The sequence below is a fragment of the Cyprinodon tularosa genome, unplaced genomic scaffold (assembly GCF_016077235.1).
Source record: "Cyprinodon tularosa strain WSP-4 unplaced genomic scaffold, ASM1607723v1 ctg348, whole genome shotgun sequence".
Taxonomy (NCBI): Eukaryota; Metazoa; Chordata; class Actinopteri; order Cyprinodontiformes; family Cyprinodontidae; genus Cyprinodon; species Cyprinodon tularosa.
The window spans coordinates 72,220-97,922 of NW_024039061.1; the positions used below are offsets into that span (position 1 = coordinate 72,220).

The 25,703-nt window shown below is 35.8% G+C and overlaps 1 protein-coding gene across 2 annotated transcripts in view; it reads left to right on the forward strand.

The window, feature by feature from the left end:
* zgc:172282 (leucine-rich repeat and fibronectin type III domain-containing protein 1-like protein) overlaps window positions 1–25,703 on the forward strand; it is a 150,865-nt gene that overhangs the window by 12,022 nt on the left and 113,140 nt on the right. For both annotated transcript variants that reach the window (XM_038294910.1, XM_038294911.1), the window contains exons 2-6: window positions 19,292–19,508; window positions 22,585–22,736; window positions 22,835–23,088; window positions 23,179–23,422; window positions 23,509–23,666. In XM_038294910.1, the coding sequence (XP_038150838.1) occupies window positions 19,316–19,508; window positions 22,585–22,736; window positions 22,835–23,088; window positions 23,179–23,422; window positions 23,509–23,666 (1,001 nt within the window). In that variant the 5' untranslated portion in view covers window positions 19,292–19,315. The remainder of the gene's footprint in view (window positions 1–19,291; window positions 19,509–22,584; window positions 22,737–22,834; window positions 23,089–23,178; window positions 23,423–23,508; window positions 23,667–25,703) is intronic.

Here is a 25,703-nt window from a genome sequence, read left to right on the forward strand (position 1 = left end):
AAAAAAGATCTGCGTTATACTGTACCTGCGACACAGTATAACCAGTCCTTTAGGAAGTACAGTCTGCTCTGTCCCTTCCTATGAATGGCTTCAAAAATCCCTCTAGTTTCACAGCATTCATCAACAGAGGTGAAAAAAATCAGAATAATAAATTCTGATCCAAAAATGGAAGATTTCAAGTTCTTTTAAAAGAGAATATCAGAGTCAAGCTAGCAGAGCCACTCCAATGTGCAGCCGCCACCTTAAAGGAATAGTACACCCAAAACATGATTAGCCTTCATTTTCTACTCACCCCCATGCTGAACAACACTCTGGAGTACTTTTTTGATATCTCAAATGCATCTGGAGATCTGGGAGGCTTCTTGCTGTCTGCTGACATTCAAATAATGGAGGTCTATGGTGCCCGAGACAGAAAGGTCCATAAAAGTCCACAAAAAACGTGTCAATATTCCTCCATACTGCTCGTCCAATGTATTCCAAGTGTCCTGAGTGGGTAGCATCCAGAATTTACTCGAAACGAAGTCATTTAGAATGTTTTTAGAGCATTAACAGTAGTGTATAGGATTTCCTGAAAGCGCGCACATGCACGTTCACGACGCTACGGAAGCCGGCAGACCAAACCAGCGCATTCAGCTCGGCAAAGAACTCATGCTCTTCCTCAACACTGAAGTCCTCAGACATTTTTCTTTCGTTGTTTCTTTCTTTGCACAGGTAAACAGCACATTTCTTCTTCTACGCTTGCATTATTGGCAGAGCAGACGCTGAATGCGCACTTTCATCTGGTTTGGTCTGCCGGCTTCCGTAGAGTCGTGAACGCGCATGTGCGCGCTTTCAGGAAATCCTATACACTACTGTTTATGCTCTAAAAACATTCTAAATGACTTCGTTTCGAGTAAATTCTGGATGCTACCCACTCAGGACACTTGGAATACATTGGACGAGCAGTATGGAGGAATATTGACACGTTTTTTGTGGACTTTTATGGACCTTTCTGTCTCGGGCACCATAGACTCCATTATTTGAATGTCAGCAGACAGCAAGAAGCCTCCCAGATCTCCAGATGCATTTGAGATATCAAAAAAGAACTCCAGAGTGTTGTTCAGCATGGGGGTGAGTAGAAAATGAAGGCTTATCATGTTTTGGGTGTACTATTCCTTTAAGCAGCGCATTTCTAAAATGTAAATTCATAAACATAAAAAATCTGTCAATTATTATTAAATGGTCACTTTACCATTTTTAAATTATATAAATAATGGTATTTTTGGCCATTTATTTAGTGTCATTATATTTAACTTTATTCTTTAAGTACCAATTTTTATTTATGTGTATGTATGGTTTAGTATGTTTGCATTTTTTGCTTCAGAGATAAACACCATAAAAAGGGAAATATTTATCATATAAAATAAACCTGATTTTATGACAAGCAAGCTTTGACAAAACTTGTAAATGTAGTCAAAACCATTTCTAGAAGTGGGCTTGAAATGAATGTTCCAACCGCCTCTCTAATATTTAGTTGTTGTTTTGTTCTTGTTTATATTTTTTTCAGTAAAGAAGTTTGCAAATTTAGTGTTCATATGCTACAGTTACAGGGTTTTTTGTTAGCCTGTGGACCGTGGCAAATAAGACAGTAGCATTGCTGATTATTTTTCAGTTGCAAGTCTGTGGAGTCTCTTTTTAGATGCTAAAGGGAACATGGAATCGAGTATTTTGCCACCTCAGTTCAGCTTTTTGTCACTCCCTTTTTTATCTTCTGACTGGTGGAGCATTTCTGCACTGAGACTTTTTCTTCTCAGTAACGACCTTCACTTTAATACGAGCAATGGAATCAATGATGTGGAAAACTTTAGAATGGAAAATCATCTACAGAGTTATAGGGCAAAGTAGAGGTAGAAGAGTAAATCTGGTTGAAGGTTTCAGCAGCACCCTCCTTAAAAAATCTATTTCTCTATGATATCTGTTTGGCTAATTTATACTTGGTTATAGACATCTTGGAAATGTTTAGACCCTTAGTGATGATCAAGTCCAAAATATGTCCCTTCGTTTGCATTTGCTATTTAATATGTTGTCACACCAAGATTTACAAGAATGTACATATCTTGCACTTTGATATTCACAACTGTCAGTGTGAATATTAGTCTCCAAAACTAAATAAACAGTCATAGACTACATATTATCACACATGTCAAATAAAATATCATTAGAATCACTGAAAAGGTTTTTGTTTGGACTTAAGAGGCCTGTGAATATTTAAAAACATTGTTCCAACTGGACTTTGGAGAGACAAACACTCAAGAGTCATATTTGTCCAATAAAGCATTTTCACACTTAAGCAAATCTTTAAACAATGTGGCCACCACTCCACCTTTTTGGTGCTGTCTGATCTCACAGACAGTAGCTTTGAGATGATGAATGGATTAGAATAGGTACCTCATTAAATCATGTAAAAGTATTTCTGTTGAAAACCTGTTTATAAAATTTATGGCATTTAAATTTAATTGGTTGTTGCTGTTTCTTAACCTTTTAGCTTTACACTATGTTATAGAAAAGCTATTTTGCAGCTATATGGGGCCCAGACTATATTACAGAGATGATTGTATACAATTTTGATAATGATTTGAGGGTCATGCTCACTAGGAGATGGCTTAGAAGAAGGTATGAGTCTGTGGCTTTTGGAAGATGTTGGTGTAGGAGCAAGGCCTTGGCAATATGCAGAAGATATAAGAATTATTTTTTTCATCAAAACTTAAATGTTTCTTTCATGCTATTTGTGAAATCCAACAGATGAGGCCTGAGTAGGAATAGAGATACTGGACATAGTGGGAGTTGGATGCAGTCTTGGTTGAGGTCCTTGGGTTGAGAGGCCCAGCTCTATCTGCTGGGGTAACTGTATGCGTCTGCACTGTCTGCCTCTGCTGTGTCTCACAGACACTCCTGTCCCAACTTGTTTTTTTCTCTCACCTAAGGCTGGATAATATTAAAATATCAATATATATCACTATAAAATTTATTCAATGTCAGTGGTATGACTTTTAAATACATTTGCAACATTTGACTATACATGAAAGTCTATGAAATAGCATTACTGACTGATATTCTATGTTATACGTAGTTTCATGTTTTTTTTTTCTTTTCTTAAGCAAATATTTCTACAATGTGATGTTTGAGGAGTTTAATAAAGATGACAAAAATAAATGACAGGCATCTGCTGTGGGCATTCTCAGCAGTTTGTTTGAGTTTTTCATTGTTTTTATACTGATATTGAAATTTTATCAACCAAAATTAGGAAACTTTTCATGATATCTTTTTGGCTGCAACAAGCATCAGTGAATGGATGGTCCATTGTTTTCTTACTGCATAAATGTCGCACTCTAAAGAGACATTCTACTTTAGGCTTTGGAGATATTTTTACCATGGTTTCACTAAATATGGGAAAACACTAAATTTAAAGGAAACCACAAAATCAGAAATTATTTTAGTTTTCCCCATTTGCCCTGTTATCAAGAATAAAGCGTTGACAACAGGACTGTGCTCTAAATCCCTTGATTTGACCGAAACAGGGACTTGGTTTGTAATTAAAATTTCCAGGATTAAAGGACTAATGTCTATACACGATCTGGAAAAACTAATCCATGTGTTTATTTTTAGTCAAATTGATTACTGCAATGGTGTTTTCACAGGTCTGCCTAAAAAGTGGATCAGACAGTTGCAGCTGATCCAGATTGCTGCTGCCCATGTCCTCACTAAGACTAAGGAAGTAGAGCACATCACCCCAGTTCTAAAGTCCTTACAATGGCTCCCTGTATCTCAGTGAAACTACTAAAATACTTCTGTTAGTCTATAAATCTCTGAATGGCTTAGCACCTAAATACATCAGACTTGCTATCAGTGTATCAACCCTCCAGACCACTCAGGTCTTCTGGCTCCAACCTGCTCTGCATACCTAGAACCAGAACTGAACATGGAGAAGCAGCATTTAGTTCCTATGCTCCACTTATCTAGAACAAACTTCCAGAAAACTGTAAAAGTGCAGGAAGCTTGAGTTCCTTTAAATCAAGACTGAAAACACATTTGTTTAGGATTGCCTTTGACTGTTCTAGTTAAACAGTTCAACTGAAACATCATTAGTTCAACTTTCTTATTTTCTTTAGTCCAACTGTTTTTAATATTCTTTTTTGTTTCTATATTTTTTTTCCCTACTTGCTTTGATTCTGTTTTATTTTCCTATATTTTAATCATGTAAAGCACTTTGTATTGTCTTTGTACTGAATTGTGCTTAGCAAATAAATTTGCCTTGCCTTGCGTAAAATATTAGGGTAAGGTTATTGAGTGTCCCATTGTCAGACATTGTCATCTTTGACATAGCAGAATTTTGTAAGGTTCGACCACATCTTCCTAAGCTTAAATTAAACTGTTTTCTCATTAGTACAGAAGTTATGTCATTCTTACGCTCTTCTTTCAGTTTAAGGCACCTAATTAGTCTCATTCACCTTGATTTTATTCAGTAATTTCTGTAATGTAATCCTTTTCTGTGAGGAGGGAAAATGCAGCTGCACAATTTACACAGAGGTGAGTTTTGGTATGATGTGAAAGTAAATTGGCTTACAACCATGTGTGTAAGGACTCCAGGGGGAGTTTGGATGTGCTTTTTTTGGGAGAATGGGGAGGTTGGTAATTTCTTGTAAAATGTTAAAATTAGATCAATCTTAAGCTCATGCAATTAAAAGGATGCACTATTAGGTCTCTATTAAGAAATACTTGATGCAGTTAATATCTGTGAAATAAACTACTTCATCCTTGATAATTATCACATCAGTGAAGTGTCTCTTCCTCTTGCATTCATTGGAACTCTCCCATATTCACCCCCCTGACGGCAACCATCCAGATTAACTACTTGTGAAATCTCTGGACCAATCTTGCACTTTCTCACAGCCCCCTACACACTTTCTCACACGCAAACATGCAGGCTTTCTATCGTTTTTCAGTTATTTTTACACGATTGGTTGTTGCTAAGCTACAGGCAACCATCAAGTTTTTCTTTTCCAGCCAATAGAGGCTATTCCTTCACTAATAGCTTCAGCTGACGCCAAATGCTGTGGAAGAACTTTGTTGTTTCTTTTGTCTCATCTTTACTCAGTGATCTCTAAAGCCATAGGCTTTCCCAAGTTCAGTGGCTTGCATTTTAAACCATTAAATTCTGTTTTTAAATTTCAAAAGAGCTTTACAATTTATTCAATCATTCTATTTATGAACATGAACCAAACTTGGTTTATTTTTTAGTTTTTGTTTTGTTGACTTTAAAAAAAATGTTTTTCACCATCATCTTTTAGCATTACGTTCAATGAGGCTGCAAAACTGTCTCATACAATGGCAGCGTATTGACTAAATGGGGTTTCCTATTCATGCTGACTATCATACACATTATACTACAAGACAATCTCTTGTGTATGTTGCAGAAGGTACACGACTGTGAGTGAGGGCAGCAGATGGATGCTGCTGCTTTCAAGGTCATTAACGGTCTAGTGCGCTCAAAAGGGCAGCATTTTCAGAAATATAGAGGACACACTATCTAGACTACATATAAAAACTGAGACACGTATACCTTCGAAAACAATAACTGTCTAAATTGTAATTAAAAAGGGTTTAGTAAGCATGTATGCACATGCACATATGTTCATGCTTTATCATACAAAATCTTTTCCACTGCCTCTGTTAGAGAGCAGACAGGATAATCCATCTTCATTTCATGGTACAGAGGTGCTTTAAGGATAGAAGCTGGACAGTGTGCAATGAGCCAAAATTATATGTTCACTCACACAAATACATATCTGTTAAAGACTATGATGGATTACAGGCACTTTCCGGGATTAATCATGTTTTGTTTATAGATTTTTTCTTTAACACCGTCATTCAAGACTGAATGGATGGTGTTGTAAAATATTGCTGTGATGTCTAAACCTGTGAAGTCAAGCAGATGTCGAACAATATTTAAAGCCATAACATCTGATGTACTCAGGAAGAATTACCTGTTTTAAAGCTGTACATCCTTTCTGTTGCTAGATGACTGTGTTAACATTTGCCTTTAAATATAAGGGTATTCAAAATAATATGTTTGTTTTGCAGAGTACAGGTGCTGTAGTAAGGATACTGCCCTCCTTTCTCTGTATCCTGTGCTTCTTAACGATCATTTTCACTATATAATTTCCATGTAAATAAAGTTTAATTTAAGTGGGAATTGGTTTGAATTAAAGCTGCCACTTTTTGTCAGGTTTTTCACTGGAGGCGCTTTACAGTAAATTAGGTTTATTACAGACAGAATATCACCTGGTATTTTGGTGGCCGCAGGGCCTGCAGGTGTGAAGGTACCCTTAAGTGGGCATTGCAAAGAATGGCGATTTATTTTTATTTGCACAATCTATACTTTAATGTCTTAGTTTAGGCACTTTTAAAAATATTAAATTTTATTCAAATATAAAAAAAAAGATTTTTAAACACTCTGTAGTTTAACATTTCAGTATTCCTATGTCTTTAAGAGCATTAATAGCACCTCTAGCACCATCCATACATCTATCCATCCACCCATTCTTGGCTGGACCGAGGGCAAAATAAAAAGATATGGGCCCAGGTTCATATTTCTTAGACCTCTGCAATTTTAATCATGGTTTCTTCATTAAAATATGCACATGATAATAATCATTTTGAAATTATGCATTATTTAATTTAGGATAAAAATTGTTTCATTAATTTGATGCATATCTCTCAATTCCTGTTAAAATGTTCAGATTTACATATTGAAATATTACCAATGTTTAATGTTTTAAATTTGTGCTGTATTTGTCTTTCCATACATGCTCCAGTGTTATGGTCAGAACCTTTCTTCAGGCTCTACAGCAGGATCACCCTTTTATTCAAAACCACCTCTACTGTATCCTGATCCTGCAGGTGCATTAGTGGACCCACCTTGCAGTTGCATTCATCTAGAGCAGGGATGTAAAACTCCAGTCCTCAAGGGCAAGTGTCCTTTACCATTTAGATGTTTCATGCTTTAGCATACCTAAGTTAAATTCAGCATTTAGGTTATTTGCAGGACTGTGGAGAACTTCCTCAATCTAGGGCAAATTAAAAATATATACCCATTGGACCTGTCCTAATCATAAATAATCTAATAAAGATATACAACAGATCCCTGGCTAAAACTGCTAGGTTTTTAAGTGCCATATCAGAACAGAGGTGCAGAGGGCAGACTGTCTGGAGGTGAAAGACAACTGAAGCTAGACTGTAATTATGTCTTGGGGCGCTGTTCCTCAAGTGATCACAGAACCTTTTCTATCTAAAATAATGAAGCAACTGCCTGACCCAGAGTGGAGAGTAAGATTCAGGTATGATGTTTTTTCTGCCTCAACCTGTAGCACACCAAGCCATTGGCATTTTATAAACTCATAAGAAAATATCAGGAAAAGATTTTATGCAATTTAAAGCAATTCAAGAAGAAATGGGTAACTTTTAACCACTATGGATTCTGTAATCCTCAGATTTAGTGCCCCCATATGCCACTGGCAACACTGCACTGTTGCAATATTAAACATCCATGTTTTTAAATCTGATATCAGATAATTTTGGTTTATACCACCAGATGTCGAAGTCATGCAGTTTCTTTTCAAGGGAAAAAACAGTGATCCCTTTTAAAATGAAATTGTACATCAGCAAACCAAAAATATTCATCCATGGTTGTTCAATATTTTTGCAAAGTAGAGGAAACACGTTTTATGGTGGAAATGTTAAATGGCCTGCACACATAAAGTACAGTGCTTGTTCAATTCAGGAGACTTGACCAAAGCGCTTTACACTACATCCAGTCATTAATCTATTCATACACAGTGATGGTGGCAAGCAAAATTGTAGCCACAGCTGCCCTGAGGCTTACTGACAGAAGCGAGGCTGCTGTTAACTGGCTGCAATGGGCCATCTTACCACCAACAACTTTGCTTAATTTAATAAAAGAATGTACCTTTATACATGCAAAGCAGTCTAACAAAATGATAGTAATGTTTAAAAAGAAAAATCCTACGACGAAGAGCATGTTTTAAGGCTTTTTCATGTTTTCATAGGTTTAGTAAAGTAACTATTTTTCAGCAGACTGTTCATTTTAACTAACTTTCACATATTTTTTTAGAATTGAAAAAATAGTTGTTTTTTCTAAATTTCTGCACAAAATCTCTGAAATTTGTGTTCTATTAATACTTTATGATTTATTTGCTTATTTGTGGTGAGTTTCTGTCAGAATTTTTCTGCTTCATGATTTTCTGTCCAAGTATTAAGCAGATTTTATTTATTTGTTTTACTAATTATTCCATGCTGCTCCTTAATTACTCCTTTTTTTAAATCCATAATTGCGTAATTGATCCCTTTATGTGTGTTTAACTGCTGCCACAATCTTTCAGATTCTGGACATTTACTATCCGAATCCTTCCTTTTTCCCTCACCCCATAACCTGGTAATTGATTCCCGAAAATGAGCAAGATTCAGTAGAGTTCAAAGAGCTTTGCTTGTGTCCTGTCCTTTATTTGGAAAGAGGCTAAATCTGATCAGAATAAGCTCTCTTTGATCATAAACCCATTTATACTCAGTGCTTCTTGAAAATAGGTTAAATACTGTAGCACTGCAGTGGGCTATGTTTCCAATAAACATTTCACCTCTACACCTACAAAACACCTCCACGTTTCCACTGATTTAATGCGAAACAGAGGAGAAAAATAGATTGGAGCACAACAGACTATTTTCACAGATAGGGTCGATATGACCTGTGAAGGACATTTTATTTTCCTTAGAAAAAAGAGGTGTGTAATTACTGTGTCCTCTGAACTTATAACTCACTGCTGCTATGCTGCATGTACATGTGCTCACATTTCTTAGAAAATCACAATTTTTTCTCCCTATTAAATGTACAGTGTCATAAAAATATGAGATTTTTCAAACACGCAACTCAAAGCAGTTGTTCTGTCACCAAATCTGGCCTGAACAAATCGGAGAAACAAGATATTTTGCCTAGGAGCTGCGAAGTGATTTAGAAATTCAAAGCGGGCATCATACTGTCAAATATAACAAAGTCTGTCAGTTCATGTTTTTGGCTTTTTATTAACAAAAACAAAAACATTGTCATTCCTCAAGACATATTCACTGTTCTTGTGACAGCTTTTACAGTCACTTGTGGTAAGGAAGAACAGATGAGAGCTTCTCATGGTGATAAATGTAGAATGATGCTGGGTGTATTTGTCTGACTTTTAGTCATAACAACTTAACCTAATTTGAATGATCCTCTTAAAATCCAGCCGGCAACCATTTTAAAGCGTTTACAAATAAAAGCTCAGAAACACTGGTGACACCAAAAGTTGAAAGCCCCACAGCTCTGGAACTGTTATACTTACAGGTCTGAAATTTTCTGCAGGGCGTACATTTCCTTAGTTATTTGCTTTTCCATTTGGATATACAAAATAGGCAAGTATTATCCAAAATTAGGTGGGTGTTAAGAGGTTAAATTACTCTCAATTAATTATCTTAAAAGGAGCAAAAGATCTAAAATACCATGTTGAAATTATTGGTGTATAGAAGCTGTACCAAGTCAACAGTAAAAGTAACTTTCTTTATGTGCATAGTGGGAATGAAGGGACTTTCATTTGTCTCAGAAATCTAGAGTTAAACTTATTTTACAAAAATAAATCATTGCAACCTATATAATATATTTACTTAAAACATGGTCAGATTAAAAAAGCAATGTATATATGAAATTGTGATTTAAAAAATTCCGGGCCCTAATCTTGGCTGGGACCATTTAGAATCATGTTAGTTTGCCCTACCTTCCTCCAAAACTGCTATTTGTTGTCTTTTTATGAATTTGTTACTGGATGTTATGAGTACTTATCACAAAGATATAATGATTTAAATATCTGTTTAGTTTTAAATGGCATGTTATAAATGTAAAAACAAAAGAGCCTCCTCTATATGTATCTAAAATAAAGTGAAATAGAATAGAACTATATTTTATTGTACCAATGTGAGGAAATGCAGGCGCACCATGCAGTTACAGAAAATATGATAGTCGTATTAAAGAATTAGGCAACTGTGTCACTATTTTAGTAATGTACAAAACATATCCCTATTTTTGTACAGAAAATCACGTCTGAGAGGTAAGTTAGTGTTTAGATGATAGGTTATATGCATCAGGGTTCTTCCCTTTGTTTAGGTTTCTTTTTAAGTTTTTAGTTTCACTCTAATTTTGTGTCTTTGTAGACATTTTCTGGCAGTGTTGTTTTGTTGTGTTGTCCTCTGTTGCCCCCTTGTGCCAGTCTGCTTTCTCCTAGTTTCTAGTTGCTTCTTTTCACACCTGCTCCCAATCAGCTGATTACTCCAGTCTTTGTTCTTTCTCCAATATATACACCTCCTGTGTATTCCTTAGTGCTGGTTTCCTGCTGTTGCTTTGCTCCACATGTATATTTTCCTCTGATATCTACTGGTTTTGGTTTTCCTGTAACTGTCCTTGGTTTTTTGCTACCTTTGCCTTTTACATTTCATTAAACCTGCAACCACTCATCTCTCCCTCTCATCTCTGCATTTGGGTCCTCAGTCAACCCTTACCCAACCTTGACAATATGTAGATAAGAGTTAACTCTTAAAACTATGGTCTTTATCTGGACTTTCTCATACTTGCTGCAGCGGTATATGGGAGACATAGGCGCTTCTATACAGAAAACGGGTAAAATGGTCTATACTGCTTCAAAATACATTTACTCATTAAACATGAGAAGGGTCTCAAATACATGGTTTTGGATGCACAAACAGGATTGTACAAATTTTCAATATAATACCTGGGGCATGTGGACAGCAGTGTTGTGCTTTTTACTGGAAAGAGTAAATAGTTAAAGTTAAAAGTTACTTCATCCAAAAAGTACTTCAGGTACTTTGTTTACTACTTCCAACAAAAAACTTACTTTTAAAATGACAATTCTTAAAAATGCAGGCATTATTGTTCTTATAACTTAAAGGTAAAGTGGAAGATTTTCAGAAATTTTTGAAAAGACCCACCCTCTCCAGTTTAAAAAGAAAATGTATGGGCACAATCATGCAAGAGCATACACAAACCCATTTCTCCTCATCCACACTTTGTTTAAAAATTGCTGGTAGCATCGTTCATACAGGCTGACTTTCTAAAAGCATCACTCATACAGGCTGACTTTCCAAAAGAAGTTTTGCAATTTCTTCACTATGTCAGACTCACCATACGAGAATTTAGGATGGCCTTACCTAAACATATCACCAGAATGATTGACAATTAGGAGTACCACTTATTTTGAAGATCCACCTGGAAAAAGAACATCCTCCACTCTACCTTTAAGTTTTGTGTTGTACGAAATTTGAACTCCAACACAAAGTAGTTGTTTAACACAACTTTATTTAAATCAGACCTGCGATTGATTTGAAATAAATAAACATGACAGGTGCTCCAGAAACACACATACGTGAAATGCATCATTATGGAAGGCAAAAGTGGCTCTAAATGACTGCTGTGAAGTGGAACAAGCACACAGCTACTGCCTGAACATTACTATGCTGCCAATAGCGATAGTGCAGACTGGAAAATAATTTTGCTGCTGTTTGTTTTACCTGCTCACAACATTATTTTTACTGCACTTTGCAGCCAGTTCTCTATTCTTTTTATCTTCTTTCTCTCTCCGCCTTTCCTCTCAACTGTTTATGCTGCTCCAAACTAAAAAGGGCAGCCGCTCTAACTGTTGTGGGCCTCAGAAACAGAAGGGAGGGGGCGTATGGGGGGGGTCTGTTTTTTTTTCAAAATCGTTCCTTTTCAGTCTGTCAGGGCTTTTGCAAGCCTGAATGGCCTTGACTGTTTATTTTTTAAAAATCTCCAATCTCCCGATGGCCTTTGTCCGCCTGATTAATGTTACAGCAATGCGTTACTGTTACATTAAACACCAGTAGACAATACTTAAAGGCAACCTTGCATACATCTTCGAAAAAAATTAAATTTTGGAGTGAGTTGTCCTTTTTGTTGTAAGTACATTTATACCTCATGTAACTATTTGTCCTCTAATTTTCAGTGCCCACATATGTTTCATTGAAAAGTAGGGGATCATCATCAACTCTATGGCAGAAAAGAAAAAAAAATGCAAATCACCACATTAAACCAACACCAAGTAACTTTAACCCTTTAAAGCCAATTGTATCTTATTTGCTACGTCAGTTTTTGAGACCTCTGCATCATCAGTGAGATATCTTTGTTCTGGAAAACCCTGACCTAAACAAAAAGACACATGTAGTGAACAGAAAACGTATAAAGGATTATACAGAAATGCCTAATGCATCAACATTGATGCAGATAAATTATCTTATTTAACATATACAAAAGTTATTTTTTTAAGTCACAGATTTTTCTTTGAATTGTTTTATGGTCCAGGCTTTAATGGGTTAAATGGCAAAATATTGTCTGACCTTTTGTGATTATACATTAGCTTACTTACTAGTTGAATAACATCTCTGTCATGGCTCGATGGGGTCTGTATCACTTTCACCTCCACTATACTTTGAGAAGGGTGGTAGTAACCCTGCATTACAAAACAACAAATGTGCAGACTGCTGTACGGCATACCTCACTTTCCCCTTTCTTTTAAAGACTGAAGTCGATGCGAATGAAGTTGCCTGAAAAACTGTATTCTTGGCAAAATTGTGCAGGGTTGATATAAAGACAATGTGGCACCTTCCTGCTGGGATCTTTTGGGTATGACATCATATTCATCTGTTTCAACGCTCTGAAATGCTCAGCACAATTGACAAGTCGTGTGTGTACGTGTGTGTGTGTGTGTGGGGGGGGGGGGGGGGGTTAATAAAATAAAATGAAACATGTGTCTTTACATAAGTTTATGCCTAGTAATTTATGCATGAGTATATCATCTTTAATATCAATATTCTCGATTTTTATGATGGTTGAGAGATAAAAAAAAAGTTCAAGAGATTACATATACAGAGATTGCTGACGTATAACATTGTAGCACCTGTTTGAAGACAAATAAGAAAGAGTATATTAATATTGCACAGTCATGCTTTTAAATTAGTTTAAAACAGCAATCAAAACAATTCAGAACAGCTTACCCTCTGGTCTGCAGATTGACAAACAGATCAATCTAAAAATCAATGCAGTTATAGACATACACTTGAATTTATTTGTCATGGTCATAATAAACAATCCTTCCTCACAACTGAGATTTATGTTGTAAACAATATGCAGTAGACTTTAAATAAATGTCATAAAACAATGCAGAGTGTTGGATTATATGCTGCTTCAGAAACACTACTTATTATTCCCAAAGGTGGAGATCTTTTGACCAATCAGTTATTTCTGGTCTGCAACTCACTGTAAAGTACTATGATGTTTGCCTGTGTTGTATTTGTCATAATATCAATCCTTTATTTCCACATGCTTCTTACTTCAGCACACAGTAAACGCAACATAGAAACTAGTCTGCATTAACACACGGCAAGGTTCACACATGAATGGTTATTTAACTTGATGGCTGTCCGAAAAATTCAGATGAGCAAAATGAAGGAGCTGAATGCATCATAAAACGTCAATAAATGCTCACGTCTTTTCTCCTCAATATACCCAACCCTGGGATTATTAGCAGTGCTAAGAAAAACCTTTGATGTTCATTGTTTGGGTGCTTCGGAAAAAGTAGGTTAGAAGCAACATTTGGGATCTAATTTCATTATTTTGGCACTGCTCAGAATGTAATGTGCCAAGAGAGTCTGAAATGTGCAATCCCCATTGCAGCTGCTAAAAATCTTTCTGAAAAACAAAATATTATATGCAATTTATAGGATAGCTAAAAAATTCTTGCACAGAACATCCAGCAAAGACTGCTAAATGATCTTAAACATCTTATCCATACATGCGGAATCTCTGCTGTGGGAGAGCCATAATGGGGGCCTTTTAATGATTTACATATATAGAAATAGTTTTACAGTGCAAAATCCTGCATATAGAATCTGAATGAGGAGGTCTAAAAAGTTGAGAATGCATGTATTAAAATAGACCTCGAACATGAAAAAGACTCGAGTAGGGGGCCTTAGTAACAAAATGACAAAATATAACAATCACATATTATATTACAGACATTCTTTATAAATATAATTGCATGTAGATTTTCATGTGGTGAAATAGAAAGGTAAGACAAGGACAAGAAGATGCGTAGATGATGACAAATAAAAATAGAGAAACAAGCTACATGGAGTAACAGAAATTGCAGAGAAGGCCATGGGGTGAAGAGATAAGAATCTGAAAAAGTGAAGTGCTTAAACCTTTTGCACAAAACCAAAGTACTCTTACACTCTATTGTTTGTGTGGATAACTCTTATATGAGTTTAAAATAGATGCAATGGTTGCAGAAATGTATGAAAACTAGAAACAATGTGGATGACTGAATTGAAATCTGATACTGCAGGTAGAGGAGGTATTGAGATGAGGTAGGTTTTGTGGAGGGAGTAAACACAAATAATTGAAAGAGATATATTTAATCTAGCACACATCCAGAAAACATGAAGCAGGTGGAAATATAAGGCCTGTCAAAAGCGCAGCGTTTTGTCAATGCAAGTTATTTATTCAGAATCTTTACTGCTCTGTGGGAAAGTGGAACGAATTAACTATCAAATTACACCATAAAGTCAATTTTTTTTTTACTAAGATTTTGAAGTGGATCATGTTTTACTCTGATTTTGGGATGATGTACAGGAAAATGATAGAAGGGCTGCAGCAGCACTGCCAGGTTTTTTTTATTTTTCATTTTTTTATATTGTAAGGCTGTTTTGATAAAGATTTTATGACTATCAAGAATGGTACAGCCCCGAAACAACACAGCCCCTCTCCCCCAACCGCTGTATGAAAATGAAATGCTTTTGATTCACTTGTGAGCCATACTATTGAAAGAACAAAGGTTGGCTATTTTTGACTGATGCCCTTTTCCCCCTTTCAATACTTAATGATTAGTTGGGCTTAATGAACAACACTTTATACACATTCTATGACTGCATAATTATATATGTAAATTATGAGAAAATATGACTAGTGGACTATAAGTGTCACACACCTAAATATTTATCAAGCCCAGGATATATTGCTTTTTCTTCAGTGCAGGTAGAGTGTACAGTGTAATATAAAATGTATATATTTATTATTTTTTATTGCAACATCAGTATTCCTGTTGCTGTGGTTCTTATTTAGGTAAATATTGTGCCTGTAAGTTGCTAAATTCTTTAACATGTCAAAAATCCTTAGCAATGGCTTTCCAAAAGATCACAAAATTTATGCTATTTTCAGATATGTAGAAAGGCATTTGTAGATTATTTTTTAATTTAAGCCGACTAAATTTAGAAGTCCAAAAATTGCAAAGAATGTGCATAACAGATTTAAAGGTGTGAAAAGATAAATGCTGTATTCACCTAGAGCCAGGTTCAGTTGCAAGAAGGAACATTAGATTCAAATGGCAAAGAGATAGTTCTCCAACTCATGTTTTTTACATCGAGGCGGCTGATAATAAAACACAATCTAAGGCCGGATTAGCCTAACTTCGTTCCATGTACATTCCTTCATCCTCACAAAATGTTCAGTGCAGCAATCCACCCCTGATGTGTGGAGCATCCATCCGTACATCACCTTTTTTTTTTTTTTTTGTCATGTACCGGATTTGCTTTACTCACTCTATATCTGACTTTTTCTTGTCTTACTCGTCTCGTGTTTAAAAATTGTTGCATTTTGCTTCCATCAAAAAGGACTCAATGTTCTTCTGGTGGATGAGTAGAGGGCTTTCCATCATGCTGCGGTGCAATGAAGCCCGTTAGAATGACCTAATTGACTAGAGTACCTAGTATTTGCAAAGGATTGGAGAACACATGAAGGAGTCTTGTGTGAATGAGGTGTCACTTTCAAAGATACTTCAGACAAAAGTTGTATTGTACAGTAAATGATAACCCAACTGCATATGCTTGGTGTGAAGTTTAATTCCCAAATTAACAAAAAATTACAAACTTAAAAAGCCTGGATACCAAGTAAATACGAAAAGCAGAAGCATTATTGAACCACACCGATAGCAGCATGAGAGCAGTGATAAAAAGAAGAGCTGAAAAAAATGATTGGGAACGGGAGCTTGTACAAGGCTAAGTGGAAACAGGTGCTCAAACCAGGAAGAAGAGGGAAGGGAGCTGAGTGGCAAGATAAACACATATGATCTAAGGTGGGTTCCCTGGAGGGTAAACAAGATGAAATGATAAGTATTTACATAAATAGTTAGGCCCTAAAAGATGCTCCAAATTTAGTGTGAACCTTAAAATTCGAGTCTAATTTTTTGGCTGGGCCAGTTTGAAGAAAATGGGTGAAACTGTCTGTGTTTCTATCTTGTTAAATAATGTGTCCCCATCCACAGCATCTCCATTGCAGTGCAATATAAGAAGACTGTGAGACTAGTTTAATGTAATATATGGGATTGTTTTCAAAAGGCTCATCGCTGCCTTTGCCAGAGGGAGTGGACTGGATTGAGTCTGTCTAAATGAGATTGTGGAAGCGAAACTGTAAAAAGCAACAACTGCAGAAAATGTGGAAATAGCTAAAGCTTAGTGTGCCATGATTTGTTCTTTTGGGGTGAATTTGTCTCCAGATTTCATTGTTCTTGTGCAGACTTGGGCAGTTTCCTAGTGGGGGCTGAAATGATTCCTCCAATGATTTGTGTACCATTCATTAAAAAAAATCCTTCTGAGTACCAGTAGTCATAAGATTCCTTGTGGGAAATTATCCGCTTTGAAGTTTTGTTGAAATTTGTTTACAGCGCACTGTTTTTGTGTTATGCATCACTCTCACTTCTGGTAATGATAGAATATACTGCTGAATTTACGGATACTGGCTGCAGTTATATCGATGGGAATGGCAAGTAGTAAAAAAGAAATGCAGGGTAAAAAAAAAAAAAAAAGAAAATGGCCAATGTGTTGAATCATCTTAAACAATAAAGAGCACAGCATTGCAAAACTGAGTTGTTACTTCATAAATGCATGTTCTCAGAGCTTCAGGACACTGCAGAAGGAGACGTCCACTGTCATGCTGAACCAACCATCCCTCTTAGCACCCATTAGAAGCCCCCTGTGTCAGCACGCTATTAATTTATGGGTTTTTTAACCATTTGCTCTTCAAAACCACTCCAGGAAGTTGATTGTACATATGGCACACATCAGCAAACAACAGATATCTGCACATACTGATTTGTAATGTTCAAAAGTTGAAGCTCTGAGAGCTGATACTCTGTAGTGAATCAGCAGCTGCAATGAGTAAAGGACACCTGCTAAGAGGTCAGCATTAGCAAAAGCTATGTTCAAGAACATTGATTTGATTGCCCAGAATTAAGGCTATGCTGCCATCACTTGTGAGGATATACTGTATACTGCTATTCTCATACCATTATGAGAATAGCGAGAGGGGTTCAAACGCTTCTCTTGATTATGAGTCAGCATAATGCGGTGAGGAAATGTTTGAGTTCGTCACATTGTCATGAAGTGTATCCAAATATGATAACCAGATGCATCGAGGCATCTGCAGTTAATGTATATATTTGGAAATATAAAAGCAATCTTACCATCTTAATTGCTGTAATGCCGTCTGTTGTAACATTTATCCTCAACACCTGGAGAAACTAAAGATGTGTATTAGTGATAACATGGCCAAATTATAATGCTACCTCTGATCCACTGTTTTACAGCTTCAAGGTTTTGAAGCTCACTGAGTGCAATAGCTTAGGCTATATAATGCATGCATTAGCATTATGTACAGTGTTGTAAATCCTAGATGCCGCCAGCTTATTCCAGTAAAGTTTGTGTCTCGTAAACATAACACAAAGGGGAAATCACTGTTAAGAGAGAAAAGGCTGTTGCTGAAGTCCACTAGTTTTCTGCGGCTGGTCGAGGCCTAAAAGTATGGACTGTAACTTACAACACTGTTAAAGATTTTCAATCCCTTCATCTATTTTTCAAAAATAGATGAAAAAAAACGGTTTGTTGTAATGTTATTTCTAATATAAACCCTAAAAGCTAAGCTTCACATTTGTCCTTGGTCTAGCAATGGTCCTTGTAAATTCTGATAGGTTTTCTAATAAACAGCATTTTAGATGATTCGAATGAGTAATAATGTGCACTGATTACCAAAAATTATTAGCAGTCTTTATCAGTAGGATCGGAGTAGATCGTAGAGAATCTAAATCTAATTAATTTATCATTAATTAGATTTAGATTCTCTAAAAAGACTTGAAAATAAATGTCAAAAGAGTGGGGAAAATGTTCACTTTATAAATGCAGCTAGTGGAAACATAACACTATGAGCATGGAAGTGATTGGATTACCTGATTCCAATCAATCACATGGGTGATACTGTACAGGTAGGAAAAGATGGTTCCACAAAGAATTAAGTAAGGGGTTATGAATACAAATGCATGTCACATTTTTTTATTTTGACTGGAAAAATGTTAAATCATAACTTACTTCATTCAATTCAATATACTCTGCACTGTATTTAATCAATTGTTTAATCATAAAAAAGTAATGAATTATATATTAAAGTCTGGAGTTCCTATGTGAGTATTAGGATTAATTGTAAAAAGAGGCATCTACATTTTACTGAGTGCTTCTATCAATGTAACATTTATTGGTTTTATTGAAGAACATGTTGCTGGAAAGAAATACAGCCTTCAGAATTGACACCCATTTTTTAATGATTTGTCAGAAGATAAGAATCAAACTGGATAAAATTCCGTTCTGCTGTTATTGATCTCTTCAATACTGTTGAGGGAAAACAACACATTTTCATGCCTGCCAGCCCAAAGTAACAGATGTGGCTCGTCGAAATAATGAAGTGAAACAATGATGCAGAACAACAGTAAAGAATAATTTAGATTATTATCGATTCCCCTTTCCTTAATAAACCTTGCTTTCAGTCAAAGTTTGAAAACAAAATTTTCTCCCAAACTCTAAAAGAAGAGGCACTGCTGTGAAATTTCTGCATGACAGCATGATGGCGTTTAAAAGCTGTCACATTTACTAAGCGGGAATAGTAGAGATAACCTGTATGCTTGTTTACCTGTACAAAGAATTTTGGAGTTCAGTGATTCACCCTGGTTGTCACTTCCTGGGGGCCTTCACTGTAGCAGTGCACTTCTCATTCTCCACTTTAATTCACTCGTCTGCTCTTTGTGTCTTCCAGCTGCCCTGTTTCCTGGGGAGGATAATGGAACGGCTGTGGTTCTCTTTGCTGTTACTGGCAGCAGCATGCAGGGGACAGCCGTGTCCAAAACGCTGCATGTGCCAGAGCCTTTCTCCATCGCTTGCTATCCTCTGCTCCAAAACAGGCCTGCTCTTTGTTCCCGCTGCCATTGATCGACGCACCGTGGAGCTACGACTTCAAGAAAACTTCATAACAGGTACCATACATACTAGCTCTATATTTCATTGATTCTGATAAACATTTACATTTCAAATTACATTTTTGCCAACCTGTTCTTTCTATGGGTTTTGTGTCAACTTATTTTGTGTTGACAATTGACATGTGCTTTATCTCTAGCTTAATTAAACTTTTTAAAGGGGAATGCACATGTCAGCCACTCTTTTCAAGTTAATTTTATTGATGATTAATAAGAAATTTATATCAGTAACCTTTTTTTGGTTACTATGAAACATTCTTTACAGGCTGCAATCACTTGATACATTATTTCCAATTATTCTTTGCATTAAATTTCCATTCAAGAGTCCAGTAAAGCAAAACTCATACAAAGTTAAATAACTTTATATTCTGCAGAAAGATGCTAAGCAGAGCATTTATACTAAACTCGTATTGGTCAATAACAGAGATAGTGGAATATGTTAGGCATTCTTTTCCTCCAAAAAAAGAAAAATAGACAAAACCCCGGGTTTTATTTTACATAGAAATGTTATCCTCAATTTGCACTTCTTTCTTAGTCAGATCTCCCTTTGCATGACCGACGCACCAAAATCATCTGTCAGATGATGAAAAAAAAGAATATGAAAAACTGGAGAAATACCAAGGGCTCTTGGAAGAACTAGAAAGAATAATACTTTGATTTCTTTAAGAAAATTAACCAGCTTTATTTTTTAAACCAGCCCCTTTCTTTTATTAAAGCAGTCTAAATTAACTTGTGAATACTTTTATGTATTATATTCAAGGACAGTTTTACCCACTTCATGAAGGACTTTTCAAAGCTCTGCTTTTTATGTTAGCGGCTGTTAGTTCTGTATTCTCTCAAGATGTTTCTACAGTTCTTTGACTGTTTCAAGGTCTGGTCTCTGGGGGCCCAAATAGTACATAGTTACGATGTTTCCATCTGTGGTTTTATTTTTCTATTTTTATTGAGGTATGCTTTTATTTCAGCAGGCTATTATTTGATATGAAAAAGTAAAGTCAGGGCAAAATAACAAAAAACATAATCAGTCCATATCATACAGTAGATTAAAATCTGTTTAAATAAACTCCCATCCAGTTCCCACAAAGTTGGGAGCATGGAATTGTCCAAGATGTCGTAGTATGCTAAAGGATACCAAGACATCTGAAAGACCATCCTACACCATAATCCCCGCTCCACCAAATCTTAAATTTGGCCCAATGCAGTCAGACAAGTACAGTTCTCACAAAATCCAGACTCTTCCATCAGATTTCCCGATGGAGAAGTGTGACTTGCCACACCAGAGAATGTGTCTTCTCTGCTCTGGAGTCCAGGGTCTGCTTTAAACCACTGCATCCAATGCACTTGGTGATGTATGGCTTGGACAACTTTGCATTATGAGCTTCAGCATCCGCTGACCCCCTCCATCAATTTACCTGGCCTAACACTTTGTAGCTGAGTTGCTGTCCTTCCCAAACACTTCCATTTTTCTTATGATACAGCTGACTATGGAATATTTAGAGGTGAGGAATTGGAACTCACTGAGCTCTTAAGAGCGAACCACTCTTTTGCCAATGTTTTTTAGTACAGTCTACATGCCTGGATGCTTGATTTTATACAACTGTGACCATGGAAATGATTTGATTACCTGATTCTAATTAATGAGGTGGGTGAGTGTCAACAATATACTGTAGTTATATACCTTTAGATGATAATTTTCTGTCTAATTAGATTTTTTTTCTTTCTTTGTATATAATTGAAACCCTTAAGCTTTTTTTAACCTGCTTTTCTAGTAATGACATCCACCTCTCCAGTGAGAGAGGTTTTGGCCTTATCTCCTAATCCAACCAGACGGCACATTGAGGAATTGCCTCATCTGTAAATCACCATCTTTTTCATGATGCATCGTTATCTTAATGTATTTGTTAGACCATGTGATGGACTAGCAAATAATAATATGGTCTCAAAAGGTCTGTCAGAATATGATCTCCATTGAATTCAATTCACAAGTCTATAATCAATATGAGGCAATATTATCTGCCCATGTAACAGAATTACTCACATTGATATTATCCAACAAAAAACAATCCAGGTATAAAAAAATAAATAAATAAATGTATCTCTAATGGGTTTTTGATATTTTCAAAAGTGACAATATTCTAATTATAAAGTAAGAATAAAGAAAATATATCACCTGTTATATTTTTAATTAATAGTGTTTCTTAAAGATAATGAAGTAGATTGATGTTTTCATTTTGCTGCCATCTGATTAAAAAGTTATTTAATAAAAAAATGAGTTTGGTTTTCTAACAATTAATTGGTTTCAAATAATCTTGTTTTTGATGAGCCTCTGTTATTAATGGTGGAGCTAGGCTATCAAAGTGAACTTAATAATTGGCAGTCAAAAGAAAAAGCTTTGGAATTGATTTAGAGAATTCTGGAAATGAGAGAAATGTTTTAACTGAAAAGCATTTTATTTAAGTTGTTTTGCAGATTTGTCAAAAGATTTGAATGGTCCCAGTTGATAGGGAGAGTAGGTAAAGTATCTATAATTGCATTAAGTACGAACAGGATCTGCATGCAGAGCGACTGAACTGTTCCGCCAATACTTAATGCATCAAACTATTGATTTGTTTTCCTGTTTTGCTTTTTGAGGGGGTTTCTTTTCTTTCTGAATTATGGTGAATATATTTTTAGTGTTGGCTTGTTTTACATTCATGTTATTTTACTACTTTCTTGATGGAACTACAAACAGTACTCATGCAACTTAATCTGAGTTCAGATACATCTGTAAAAAGCTTCATGATACATCTCACAATCTCACTATATTTTCTGTCGTGACCACCTAAGCCAAGTCTATTACTGTGACCATAACGTTTTGAAGAAAATCCAATCCTTTTTAGTTTCCTTACAAAGTTAGGAAGTGTTCAAAGTCATCTCAAATAAACTATATGTTGGTTACACACTTCTTGTTTGGACAATGAGTATGCTCAGTCCTTCTGGACCTCCTTTAATTCACTATGACCCTCTTAGTCTAACTTGTTTAGAATTAAATGAATTTCCTTGGATACTTAACTTGTGCTTCTACTGTAATTTGCAGCTGTCCGAAGAAAAGACTTCGCCAACATGACCAGCTTGTTACATCTGACACTGTCTAGAAACACCATTAGTCAGATCCTTCCTTCAGCATTCAGTGATCTACGGCGACTGAGAGCACTCCATCTGGACTCCAACAGATTAACTGTAATCAAGGTAAAATTGACTGAAAAACAAAAATGTTTTAACGCAATCAACTTATATGAATGTCTTAATTAAAGGGGCCTAATTGTATACTTGTATTTTATGACCAGGATGACCATTTCAAAGGTCTGACCAACCTTCGCCATTTGATCTTGGCCAGTAACCAGCTGCACTCCATATCTCCTCATGCCTTTGATGACTTTGTGTCTACTCTGGAGGATCTTGATCTAAGTTATAACAACCTTGACCAGGTGCCCTGGGACACGATCGGGCGTCTTACAAATGTCAATACCTTGAATATGGATCATAACCTTATAGAGAATGTGCCCCAGGGAGTATTCACCAATCTTCACAAACTTGCAAGGTTAGTAAATTATCTAATGAAGTGTATTAGAGTATGTTCTGTAGTGTTTTAATGTAAGTGTTTGGCTCTTCTTTCCTTTTCCTTTCTCAGACTGGACATGACTTCTAACAAACTGAAGAAAATTCCCCCTGATCCATTGTTCTTGAGAATCCCAGTATACGCTAAGTCTAAAGGCTCCCCTCTTTCTTCCCTTGTGTTGAGTTTTGGTGGTAACCCACTTCATTGCAACTGTGAACTTTTGTGGTTAAGGAGATTAACTAGAGAGGATGACCTAGAGACATGTGCCTCCCCTCCGGATCTGAGCGCCAAGTACTTTTGGACAATACCTGAAGAGGTTGGAACTTTCACCTGTTTGTGTACAACAAAATATGTACATTAATTTAAGATGTCCTCACATTTCATCTCTGATTTTTCTTTTAGGAATTTATTTGTGACCCACCAGTTCTGACTCGAAAGTCACCCCATACTGTTGCTATGGAAGGGCAGCCTGCAAGTCTAAAATGCAAAGCAAATGGTGACCCAGAGCCTGAGGTGCACTGGATAAGCCCTGAAGGCCGACTTATATCAAATGGCTCCAGGTATTTATCTGATGTATATTTCTTTTTATTATGTCAGTTTTCATATATTTGCAAATATGTTTCTTAAAGCTTTTTTTGACTGATAAACATAGATTAATATATCAACAACAAAAGAAGCCAAATGACCCGCATTCCACATGGGTGGACCCCTTCGTCTGTTCCAATTTGCTCTTTTAAAAAAAAACAAAAACAAGGCTTTGGTGGGCTACTGTGTATTCCTGACATTTTGATTGAAAAAGCTTCCTGGATGGGAAGCAAAACATCTTCAAACTTGGAAACAAAATCCAGAGGATTGTTTTTAATATTTATATTGGAATGCCTATGACCTGGATGTCTGAGATCCTTCACCAGCTGAATATATCGTTGCTTAAATGGTACATTTTCTCGTCTTTTCTATTTTAAAGGGTGTATAAGAGAAGTTGGCCTATTTATCACATTATTTCTATTTCTCAGAATACAAAATAGTAAATGACTGGCTAGGAATTCCTCCACCATGATCAATTTATACCTTACTAGAAAAATAGTTAATTTAGCATTCCTCATTTACATTTCATTGTTTTAAAAAAAATTTCTTAAGTTTTTCAAAAAGTAAAAATAATATCTCTAACCGTGGAAGACCATACAACTGAAGGAAAGTTCACTTATTCAAGGTAACTGTGACTGCTGATAAAAACCAATTAATTGATTTCAAATACATTTACCCAGCTCGCATTCTGACTGCCAGTGAACACTACAGATGATAAGGTCAAAATCTCCTCAACCATGAAAACTTTGGGTGGCTAATTTGCTTTGGAATTCTGCATGTTATTATGAAAATCTACTTTAAAACCACTACCAGTATTTAAAACTGTAAGTTTCAATCAAAGCTTTTGATGGTGTCATTTTAAATTAAAATGAGATCTCAGGATGCCACACAGTGAAATGATGCATCAGGCTGTTTCTGGATGTGGTGAGGAAAGGTACTGGCAGTAAAGGCTGGCATTAGCATTAGTCACTGAAACAAAAAAATAGCCATATATAAAATGGCATATTGGTAGGGTAACTCTCATTAGGTAGTTTATGTGTTTCAGATGTGATATATCTCATTTACTATTTTAACAAATAATGAATTTTGGGCAAATGAAGTTTTCTTGCTCCCAATAATAAGTGATCATAACTCATCATTGGGAGCAAAGATACACAGACAACAATTATAAAGCCAACAAAGGCCACCTTTCAAGATGTTTACTGTGTGTTAACGTGTATACATATATGGTGTCAGACCTTTTTTTTTGGGACAATTTCTAACTTCCTAGAAGGCTGTATTTAGCTAGTAACATAGGTCAGGCACTACGAAAAAAGTAATAATGATAAAAAACATGAATTATTCTAACTCTTAAAAATAAAAGCACTCTTCTGTTTTAATGCAATTTGCATATGTTCTAATTGATGTATAATGAAAGAAATGTTTTTAATTCATAAAATTGAACTCACAATAATAACATTGCCTTTAAACAAGTTGAAAGAGGGCAACATTTTGTGTTTAAGGCACACTTGAATGCGTTTTTAGTTAACATAGCAAATACATTGTATCTCTGAATGACATTAAAGGGAAAAAGCAACGGATTTTGTGGATCTCCATTAATCAGGTCTATCATTGGGTTTTATTTAAATATCCATGAAGGTGCCCTGAACTCTTGTTAAATTGATTATCTGTAGGTTCAAACAACATAGGAATGTCCAGCCATTACCTCATTTAGAGAGCAAGGTTATCCGACCCAGTGGTTAAAATATTTTTGAGGAAAACATGTATCTACCCTAGTGAAAAGAAATGAGAACATTTTAAAAAGGTTTGCTGAATTTTGTGTCCATCATCATTGTAAACAGTTAAATTAGTCCTGTGATAATTTATATACGAGTTCTTTAGGAAGAAACCATTACTCCAAAAGCCATCTAATAGAGTCAGATTATAACATGCATGGGAACTGCCAAAATTTAAACAAAACAAGTTCCCTCATAACATTACTCTTGCATGTAGAACAGAAACAAATTGCAAGC